The 11,823-nt window shown below is 31.6% G+C and overlaps 1 protein-coding gene across 1 annotated transcript; it reads left to right on the top strand.

The window, feature by feature from the left end:
• LOC135158044 (uncharacterized) lies at positions 1–9,808 on the top strand. The gene is made up of 3 exons (XM_064115308.1): positions 1–161; positions 3,808–3,905; positions 6,951–9,808. Exons 1-3 carry the CDS (start codon positions 15–17, stop codon positions 7,033–7,035), a joined length of 330 nt encoding a protein of 109 aa, XP_063971378.1. The 5' UTR covers positions 1–14; the 3' UTR covers positions 7,036–9,808.
• The last annotated feature ends 2,015 nt before the right edge of the window (positions 9,809–11,823 follow it).

Below are 11,823 nucleotides of genomic sequence, written 5' to 3'. Positions count from 1 at the left end.
TCCATACTCTTTGGATGGAGAGTTATAAGCTATCACCAGCCTCTTCACATCACCTAGTTGAAGCTTTATGCTCCCTACCTAACCTGACTAACCTGATGCTACAAGGAGTTTTGGACCAGGAGTTCAATTCTCATCTGAATGAGAAGGCTTCAACCTTGAAGGTATGTCTGCTTTTACTTTATTCTCACATAATGTTTGGAAAACTTTGAATAGTGAAAAAGTTTTTATCGAACTTAATTGTGTTAAATACATTAAAGAACATATTTTATGCTGGTTAGATAGATTGTTTGAGAGTGTTTATAAGGAAAGGAGACAAGATAAGATTTTTTTAAAATATAATTTGGTTCAAATGCACAGGTATGTTGTAATTGAGAAATTGTTATATCTTCATGTGTTTGGTTATGGTTGATGTTGAAACATGGAAACCTTTTTAACTTTATCCATATGTGATTCTTCCTAGTCATCTCTTATGATAATACACATGGAAGATATAAAGAGAAATATCAGCTTCAAAAAGGTGAGAGAGAAAGTAGATCATTGAATATCAGAGGTACATGTGGTATGTGTATGAGAGTGATATTGACCATGATACATACAATGTATACAGTACAATGAGAGCTACATTGAGTGTATACATGGAACATAACAATAGGATGAAATGAACAATGACCAGGTGGTTTAGATTGAGATGGTATGCAGGGTAAAAGCTGGAATGGAAAATGGATATGAATATGAACATACTGTTTTCTCGCTGACTCACATATTGTAGAAGATAAATACCTGCCTCACAACTTGACATCAGTTTCAAATTAATGTTTTTCAACCAACTTTACATATATCTGTTGGCAAGACAATAAATATGTTTTTGTCCTGCTCAACCTATGTTTAGTGAGTTGGTGTCTGATGACATATATCTGTAGAATATAAATCTCAATGGCTTTATAGTACTCATAATGAATAGATTTATATTAAAAATGAATAGTTGTAATGTTGTTTTGATTTTAAATCTTATGTGTGTAATGAATGATATATGTTTGTGTGTTGAATACATTAGACTTGTCAACAATCTCATCCAGTGACCTAGCAGAAGCACTGTGTATTATGCCAAATATTACTGACATTAATAACATTGAGTTATTATACTATGTTATGCATTGGTTATGGGTGTTTGTGTGTTTTGCTTGTTTGCTTTGTTTATTTTGCTTTATAGGATATAATGATTTATGAATGGTCATTCAATAAATTCTGTTTGAAATAGAATAGTGGGTATTGACAGGCTGCTGATAGGGTTGAAGTGTTAGTACAGGATAGTTTACTACCCTGCTATTTGAATATCAATTTCAAATTTATTAATTCTGTTTGGTAACTACTAGGAGCAAAATTTGTAGGTCTAGCAAAGAAAAGGAAATTTACCCAGTATCAAATGCTGCAATGAACAGTCTGCAAAATTACATGTAGTGCTTGTCTCTGATGGTCATATTAAGGTTAACCATGATTAAATATTGTATTCTATATTAATTTAGTGCCCTAAATGAAACACAGTCCTACTTCCTGGATGTTATACACCAGGGACTTCAATTAATAATGCTGAATAGAAATTAGAATGAAATCCAATATTTTTTAGAGAAAGGAACTATTTGTAGAATTTTCAAAATTGTGAACTTTGTAAAAGAAAAATATTCATGATTTTTCTACAAAGACAATCACTATACATGCACATGATCTGTTTTAATGCATGGAGCTATTCATGTTGAACTAATGGTGCAATCCATTATGCTATACCAACCAGTAAACTCCAGAAAGTAATTTACATTCCATTTGTCTAGATGTTTACAATTATTGCGTACTTGACCTTCTAGTCAACCAAAGTCAGAAATAGTCAAATGAAGGGGAGCATGTACATGAATGTAATTAACATGATAACAAATGTGAATGGCTTGTACACATTTAAGGGAATCTCCCTGACACTTTTACATAGTGTATATAAACAATCGGGATGAAAAATAAAACTTAAGAAAGTAAGTGAGACTCTATCCTGTGGATAATGACATGTGAACTCTGAATTTTGTACATCTCTGTTAAATGTTAGGAATTACTGTGTACATTTACTAAACATCTAGATGGGCATCATCTTGTTTATTTTCAAAAGATAAATTTAACATTCTATCAAATAAACCATCTAACCTTTAGAGAACAATGTGAGCTCTTTTTACATTGCTTCAAGATATCAGGAATGTTTATTATTAATTGCTATTGCCCTCACTGACATTTTGGTGTCTGATTCAGATATTAATGTTTATTCTTTACATAATGAACATAACTTAATCAAAGGGATATTCTTCTTAAAGTGCATTTTGGGTCATTAGTTATTTAGTGAGTCTCAGAAAGAGAAACATTTTTTAAGAGACCTATATCACAGTAAACTTTAAATTGAGATTTTATAACAGTTTACCATGGAAAAAGGATTGATGATGCAAAGTCTGTCTAACAATATAGAATGATAGATGCATAGAGCTATTGTAATAGCTCTATGATAGATGTAAAGATAGAGAGGAGGCATAATATATATTTTTTTTTAGACTATTAAATATTGAGAAAAAAAAGATGGAGGAGTAAGGATTGGAAAGAGTGGTGGAATTTTTAAATTACATGTATCCTGTTTGATGAAATGATGAGAACCCGGGGAGGGGGGGGGGGGAGGGGCACTTCCATTGATGAGTGGATACCCCCCCCCCCCCCCCATCAGGCAAATCCATGTAGAAGCATTGGTATGTTTAATTTATTGAGAAACAGAAAGTTTAATTTTAATTTAATGTACTTGCAGTAAAAACAATCTATCAAATAACATAGAGGGTCTATTCTTTTAATAATGATAAAGGATGTGAAAATAGAAAAAATAGATACATGTATATGTTTATCAATTTCAGAATGATTATAACTTACAATAGCTGATACATGTAATTCCATTAGAAAAATGGAGTTATTAAAGCAAGAAAATTATTGATGCAGTAAAAATAACGTGTGTCAAATAACACAGAAGGTCAATTCTTTTAATGATAAAAGATGTGAAGTGTCATGGCAAGTTCAGTTCTTGAAAGTAGGTCATAGGTTATACATGTAAATTGTATTTGTTTTCTACATGTACAATGTAAGCAAAGGTTATTTGTGTTGAAAACTCAAAATAATGCAAGGAAATATTAAAGTCCTTTGTATGGTTTTCCATGAATTTCAGATGGTCAATTTTTAGACAAAAACAATCGAGAAATTTAAGAGGATACATAACAGTATAAAAAGGACACAAAACACTAGATTATCATATTGAGTAATTTTATTGTGAAAATTACTTGTATATTTATGTTGCATTGTCTGTCTATTTCCTCTCTCCCTCTCTTTCTCTCTATTTCTCTTTGTCCTCAGATCTTCCTCCTGTTCTCTTTCTCATCACTATTAAAAAATTCGCCTCATTTCAGCTTTCTCCTAGAGACGCAAGAGACGTCTTATTTTTATTAGAATTTGATGATATATCAAAAACTTCTTGCTCCGCACACAAGGGGGCAAACTCCCCCTCCCTGCATCCTCCCCCCCCCCTAGGGAGCACGCTTTGCAAGTGTTGGCAACCTTCGCGTGCATTAATCAGCCCCCTTTAAAAGTCCAACTCAGAATCCGCGCCTGATATGACCTATATAGAATTTAAATAAGATAAGAAAGGTATATTCTATGCATGATACAATTTTGAGCATTATGAAAATGAGAATAAAGAAATGATTTGATGAATTACTATTTCCAATGATGCTTCTATTCTTTCAGGGTTCTTTCCCTCAGATCAGCAAAGGAAATTTCATGTTCAATGGAAAGCCTCAGAAGGATCTTCAATCATTCTTACAAACACTCACTTACTTGTCATGGTAGGTGAAATAATAAACTTATTAAGCTAAAGGTGACCTCTTCACTCAGGCTGATACAACCTAGATATGATCAATGTATAAACAGTTCTTACACTGCTCATTAATTTGATCATTACAATGGGCCAACTCATTTATAAATGTATGACAAATAAAATAATAACCTAAACTGGTCATGAAATGGCTTTGTAGAAATGCTTCGGGCAAACGATAATTGTACCTACACTGGTCATGTAAATGAAATAACTATTTACAGTACTAATTTATAATTATGAGGAACATAATGATTGCACTTAAACTGATCGTGTCGTGGTCTAGTGGTTCTGACTCTTGCCTTTCAAACAGGGCCGTGGGTTCAAATCCTAGCCATGGCGTGTTTTCCTTCAGCAAGAAATTTATCCACACTGTGCTGCACTCGACCCAGGTGAGGTAAATGGGTATTGGCAGGAAGAAATTCATCAAAAAGCTGTGCGCACCATAATCGGTAGACTAGCTTAGCCAGGGTAATATAGGAGTGCCTTGAGCACCTAGCAAGGTGGATACTTGCGCTATACAAATCCTATATTATTTTTATTTTATCATGAAATTGCTTCATCCGATAGTAATTAATTTATATAAGGTACATGTATACAATAAATGTACTTGAAAGGGTCTTGAACAGCTTTTTTACAATACTAAATTCATATGAGGAATGCAATAGTTTTACCTGAATCATTCATAACAGCTTTTTAAGATACTGGTTTAAATGTACAAGGAATACAATATTTGTATTTAAATTGGTCATGAAACGGCTTTTTGTGCAATTTTCATTTATATGTATGTGGAATACAGTAATTGTTCCTAAATTGGTTGTAGAACTGCTTTGTACAATACTATACAAATTATACAATGATGGTCAAAGATTTGGCTTAAACTATTCACATCGAAGGAACATCAATAGTACCCTTCCCCTGATGGCCATCGGCCTAAAGACCCCCTCACACTGAATTGCCTGAAATATGCCTTGCGATGGCTGGCGAAAGGCATTTTTTAAGAAATCTCTTTCAATGGTAACTGGTAGAAATCATATTTACACTTCGTGTTTGGGTTCGTAGTTCGTAGCTGAATTAACAGCTGTAATTATTCAAATTCGCGCGGAAATTTTGAACATGTTTAAAATTTCCTGACGAATTGAGAAATCGTTGGTCATCTTTTGAATTCGCATCTCTTATTTAGTCTGTGGTAATCGTTTATTTATAATGTTTATCGTTCGTTTGTTATTGTCGCGCATAGTCCCTCATCGCGCTTTTGCCAAAGTGGACCGATCTCGAAATAAGTCTTAACGAAGCAACACAATGACAAAAACGTACAAGATTGCCCTATCTATTCCCTTGTCTTCGTTTCTAATCGCACACCATATCAAAACATTGCTCACAGTTCGTTCGTCTTATTGGGTTATATAAACCCTTCGCTCGTCTTCGGCTGCAATTTACTCACATAAGTGAACCGAAAAATCAATATCCTTTGCATGTCATATTTATCCTTCGCTAACCGTTCGTTGATAAAATTTGACAATAGTTACTGATCGCATGATTTGACAGAAATTTTATTTGAATTAGTTGAATTTGCGTGCATTTCGTGCATTTTTCCCATTCGTCACCTTTTGTCAGCCTACATTAGGTCAGGTGTGAGGGGGCATTAAGGGAAAATGGTACTATTGATGTTTTTTAATGTGCATAGATTTAGCCTGTTCAGAGAATGAGTCTTTGTATATATATTGTATATCCCTACCAGCTGTATCATTCCTCTTCATATGTAAAAAAAAAATAAAGAAAAAAAGTAAAATTATACGTTTTCTTCTTTTGTAAACTCACAATTTAACGGTCTCATGCAAGGGATTTTTCCAAGGCTAATTTATATACCTGTACGAGGAATACAATAATTGTATTCAAACTGGCCATGAAACAGTAATACATGTATCTATTAAGCGGTTAGACATGTTGTTCCGATGAGCGCTATTTAAAAGCGGATTATTATTATTAACATTACTAATTTTAGGGAATACAATAATTACACGTATTGGTCATAAACAGATTTGTACAACAATAATTTTATGTTTGAGGAATACAATAAATTGTTCATGAATCAGCACTTACAATCGTAATGTATATGTTAAAGGGATGGTCCGCGCTGAAAATATTTATATCTAAATAAAAAAAGTAAAATTACCGAAGCAAAGTTCTGAAAATTTCATCAAAATCGGATAACAAATAATAACAAGGTTATTGAATTCTAAAGTTTATCAATTTTTTTTTAAACAGTTACATGCACATAGCCATGAATATACATTAGTTTAATTGGCAAACATTTGTAATTCCGAAGCTTCGTTATTCCGAAGGTTCGTTAGTCCAAAGACAAAATGTGGTTTGTATTTCCGAAGGTTCGTTAGTCCAAAAACGAAGTGAGGTTCGTAATTCCGAAGGTTGGTTAGTCCAAAAACGAAATGATTAGCGAACCTTATTTCGTTTTCGGATTAAAAAAGCTTCGGAACATCGAACATTATTTCGTTTTCAGATTATCGAACCTTCGGAATAACGCCACAAATGTTTGGATTAACGAACCCTTTTACGTTTTCGGATTAACGAACATCGAGGTATAGGCAATTTACGTGTTTCCGAATTACGAACCCTCGGAATTACCAAGTGTAACCGTTTAATTTTGTTCATACATGTGTAAATGATATGTCTCCATTATGATATAATAAGTTGCGGCAATGAATAACTAATGCACTTAATCAGTTGTAAATTCAATATTTTTAGTTCTTGGTTGAAAAATTTTGATTTTCATATAATAAAATACAAAAGAACATGTGGGTATATGACATCAGCCCACCTTATATTCATGAAGACATGCCTAAAACTTTTTCAACCGAATAATGGGTATCTTTAAAATTCAATAACTTTGTTGAGATATAAATATCTCCAGCCTGGACCATCCCTTTGAAGTATTCAGGGCCAATAACCTATCAAATAAACCTATATTTTGTCACCTTTTCTAAATATTTTATAGGGAAATGGAAACTTCTTCTGAGTCTTCCTCAGACGAAATTGAAACTTCTTCTGAGTCTTCCTCAGACGAATATTTTGATGCATGATGTGACTCTGCAACAATACAGTCAAGATCTATACAACGGCAATCCACAACCATCTAATTGATCTCCATGACGCGGTCATATCCTACAATGGTTTGTTTCAGAGCTGTGATATGTCTGAACCCATTTCATTTTTAATCCATGGAATATTATTTTGATGTGAAACCAATTGTCACCAGAGGCAAATATGAATCATGATTTTAATCCTAAAATGACTGATGAGCTCTTTTCATCCGACTTTCAAAGTGATATTTAAGCATCAGAAATAGGCCTGGGACGATTGTCAATGTTACCATTTGATAATTTCCTGAAAAAAAAACAATTGAATCATTCAATCAATCGATATTTACTCCCAGGCCTATTCAGAAGTATCATAACTAATGATTTCATGCAATGTGGGTTAAGAGAATTAAATATAGGCCTATAGATTGTGCCATCGTCACTGGGTGATTTTAACATGAATTTACCCTTTTTATGATATCATAAATATCAATTTAAAGTATTTTGTCCATGGTATTCCAAATTTATACATTATTCTGAACCAAAATCAATGTTTAATCTGTCAATGCATTATCACACCAAACTCTTCTAACAATGCTTTATACAACCTGGAATTCTTTTATTACCTTCAATTCTTTTATCTTTATCATACAGAAGAAAGTTACTCCTCCAATTCTATTTTTTGTAACCACAGTGAAAATCGTAGGAATTACAATTCATAATGATTTAAATTGAAATGCTTGTGTAACCGAAATAATGAAAAAAGCAATAAAAAGTTATATATGTTAAGAAAATTGAAAGCTTACAATCTACCTGAATGTGATTTGTTAACAGTGTAATTAGGGTATGTAAGACCAGTCCTAGAGTATTGTGTACCTCTATTCGCTGCTTCTCTTACTTTGAAACAGATAAAAGTTATTGAAACTGTCCAGAAAAGATCATGCAAGATAATATTGGGAACCAAGTATCTATCATATATATGACATGGTTTCAAATACCTCAAATTTGACATCACTTGAGAGTCGAAGAGTAAAACTTACCACAGATTTCGCTTTAAAGTTAGAAATGAATCAATTGTACAAAAACTGGTTACCTCTACTGAAAACAAATGCTTTCAATTTATGACATATGAATAAATATGAGGAGATTCCATGTAAAACAAAAAGATTGCAGAACAGTGCTCTTCCAAGTCTGATAAGATTATTAAATAGTACCACATGTGGTAAATAAGTCTGAAATTTGTGTAATGAATGTGTAATATTGTATTATTTATAATTTTATTTTTATCCATTTTATCTCCATTTTTATCTGTAGAGACATATATGTAATTTTAATTTGTATATATTCATTGTTAATCATAGTAATTTTGATTATTTTTATATATTGGCATTATGTAAATATTTCCAATTCAGACTGTGACTGCCAATCATGTATTTTGCAATGAACCTGAATTGAATTAAATTCATCATAAAGGAGAAAGTCACTCCTTCAATTCTATTATATTTATCATAAAGGAGAATGTCACTCCTTTAATTCTATTATGTTTATCATAAAGGAGAAAGTCACTCCTTCAATTCTATGTTTATCATAAAGGAGAAAGTCACTCCTTCAATTCTATAATGTTTATCATAAAGGAGAAAGTCACTCCTTCAATTCTATTATGTTTATCATAAAGAATAAAGTCACTCCTTCAATTCTAGTATCTTTATCATAAAGGAGAAAGTCACTCCTTCAATTCTAGTATGTTTATCATAAAGGAGAAAGTCACTCCTTCAATTCTATTATGTTTATCATAAAGGAGAAAGTCACTCCTTTAATTTTATTATGTTTATCATAAAGGAGAAAGTCACTCCTTCAATTCTATTATGTTTATCATAAAGGAGAAAGTCACTCCTTCAATTCTATTATGTTTATCATAAAGTAGAAAGTCACTCCTTCAATTCTGTTATGTTTATCATAAAGGAGAAAGTCACTCCTTCAATTCTAGTATGTTTATCATAAAGGAGAAAGTCACTCCTTCAATTCTAGTATGTTTATCATAAAGGAGAAAGTCACTCCTTCAATTCTATTATGTTTATCATAAAGGAGAAAGTCACTCCTTCAATTCTAATATGTTTATCATAAAGGGGAAAGTCACTCCTTCAATTCTAATATGTTTATCATAAAGGAGAAAGTCGCTCCTTCAATTCTATTATGTTTATCATAAAGGAGAAAGTCACTCCTTCAATTCTGTTATGTTTATCAGAAAGGAGAAAGTCACTCCTTCAATTCTAGTATGTTTATCATAAAGGAGAAAGTCACTCCTTCAATTCTAGTATGTTTATCATAAAGGAGAAAGTCACTCCTTCAATTCTAATATGTTTATCATAAAGGAGAAAGTCACTCCTTCAATTCTAATATGTTTATCATAAAGGAGAAAGTCACTCCTTCAATTCTAATATGTTTATCATAAAGGAGAAAGTCGCTCCTTCAATTCTATTATGTTTATCATAAAGGAGAAAGTCACTCCTTCAATTCTGTTATGTTTATCATAAAGGAGAAAGTCACTCCTTCAATTCTAGTATGTTTATCATAAAGGAGAAAGTCACTCCTTCAATTCTATTATGTTTATCATAAAGGAGAAAGTCACTCCTTCAATTCTATGATGTTTATCATAAAGGAGAAAGTCACTCCTTCAATTCTGTTATGTTTATCATAAAGGAGAAAGTCACTCCTTCAATTCTAGTATGTTTATCATAAAGGAGAAAGTCACTCCTTCAATTCTAGTATGTTTATCATAAAGGAGAAAGTCACTCCTTCAATTCTATTATGTTTATCATAAAGGAGAAAGTCACTCCTTTAATTCTATTATGTTTATCATAAAGGAGAAAGTCACTCCTTCAATTCTAGTATGTTTATCATAAAGGAGAAAGTCACTCTTTCAATTCTATTATGTTTATCATAAAGGAGAAAGTCACTCCTTCAATTCTATTATGTTTATCATAAAGGAGAAAGTCACTCCTTCAATTCTGTTATGTTTATCATAAAGGAGAAAGTCACTCCTTCAATTCTAGTATGTTTATCATAAAGGAGAAAGTCACTCCTTCAATTCTAGTATGTTTATCATAAAGGAGAAAGTCACTCCTTTAATTCTATTATGTTTATCATAAAGGAGAAAGTCACTCCTTTAATTTTATTATGTTTATCATAAAGGAGAAAGTCACTCCTTCAATTCTATTATGTTTATCATAAAGGAGAAAGTCACTCCTTCAATTCTATTATGTTTATCATAAAGGAGAAAGTCGCTCCTTCAATTCTAATATGTTTATCATAAAGGATAAAGTCGCTCCTTCAATTCTAATATGTTTATCATAAAGGAGAAAGTCGCTCCTTCAATTCTATTATGTTTATCATAAAGGAGAAAGTCACTCCTTCAATTCTATTATGTTTATCATAAAGGAGAAAGTCACTCCTTCAATTCTATTATGTTTATCATAAAGGAGAAAGTCACTCCTTCAATTCTATTATGTTTATCATAAAGGAGAAAGTCACTCCTTCAATTCTATTATGTTTATCATAAAGGAGAAAGTCATTCTTTCAATTCTATTATGTTTATCATAAATGAGAAAGTCACTCTTTCAATTCTATTATGTTTATCATAAAGGAGAAAGTCACTCCTTCAATTCTATTATGTTTATCATAAAGGAGAAAGTCACTCCTTCAATTCTATTATGTTTATCATAAAGAAGAAAGTCACTCCTTCAATTCTATTATGTTTATCATAAAGGAGAAAGTCACTCCTTCAATTCTATTATGTTTATCATAAAGGAGAAAGTCACTCCTTCAATTCTAGTATGTTTATCATAAAGGAGAAAGTCACTCCTTCAATTCTAGTATGTTTATCATAAAGGAGAAAGTCACTCCTTTAATTCTATTATGTTTATCATAAAGGAGAAAGTTGCTCTTTGAAATTGAGGGAAAAATTTGCTTTTATAAATGTTATGTTCTTATCATCTAGTTTTAACAAATCTTGCCCATTCTTTCAAAATTAAAAGTGAAGCCTTTTTTATTTTCACGAAATTGTTATAAATATATATTTATGTTGTAATGAGCATACATGTATGTAACTTCATTACATTTTCATGTTGAAACTGAAATAGTAAGAGGGAATGGTTTGCTTTTAGTGTTCTTATCTAGTTTTAACAAATCTTGCCCATTCCTTCAAAATTAAAAGTGTAGCCTTTCTTTATGTTATTTTCATGAAATTGTATATGTTGTGATGATCATACATGTATATTTTCATGTTGAAACTGAATGAGGAATATTTGGGTTATGATTAATCACGGTTTTCAATTCACTTTTTTGTTTGATAATTTTAGAGACATGAAATCAATTTTATATGAACTTTGAAACCAAGTTGCACTCTTTCATAATGAAAGGCAGTTCTTTTCACACAAATATATGACATACCAATATAATGTTTGATTCTCTTCATAATAATATGCATATTCAATGACAACATACAATAGATTACTTGTTTTCTGATGCGCACATACACTGAGTTACTCATCCATTCTCAATTCAATGTTTATATCTAACTTGTAATAATTATAAAGCAAAATGAAAAGATACCATTTGATTATGATAAACATAAAAATTCTTCACCTTTTAGAAGTGATTCAAATCAAACTACTATTTTTTCAATTTTAGAAGAACAGAGGGGCGGAGCAATTTCAAAATCATACAAAATTGATTATACAATATAGATACACAAGCTCACAATAGATTACATTGAGTATGATTACTCCTTGG

This window comes from Lytechinus pictus, unplaced genomic scaffold (assembly GCF_037042905.1).
Source record: "Lytechinus pictus isolate F3 Inbred unplaced genomic scaffold, Lp3.0 scaffold_26, whole genome shotgun sequence".
Classification (NCBI taxonomy): domain Eukaryota; kingdom Metazoa; phylum Echinodermata; class Echinoidea; order Temnopleuroida; family Toxopneustidae; genus Lytechinus; species Lytechinus pictus.
The sequence above is the reverse complement of the archived record's forward strand: the minus strand, read 5'-3'. Positions and strand labels throughout refer to the sequence as shown.

What these genes read in the sequence shown, in the direction of transcription:
- LOC135158044 (XM_064115308.1), top strand. Translation starts at nt 15, where the DNA reads ATGGAGAGTTATAAGCTATCACCAGCCTCTTCACATCACCTAGTTGAA. An exon ending in AGAAGGCTTCAACCTTGAAG is followed by an intron (nt 162 to 3,807) that starts GTATGTCTGCTT and finishes CTATTCTTTCAG; the next exon opens with GGTTCTTTCCCTCAGATCAG. An exon ending in ACACTCACTTACTTGTCATG is followed by an intron (nt 3,906 to 6,950) that starts GTAGGTGAAATA and finishes AATATTTTATAG; the next exon opens with GGAAATGGAAACTTCTTCTG.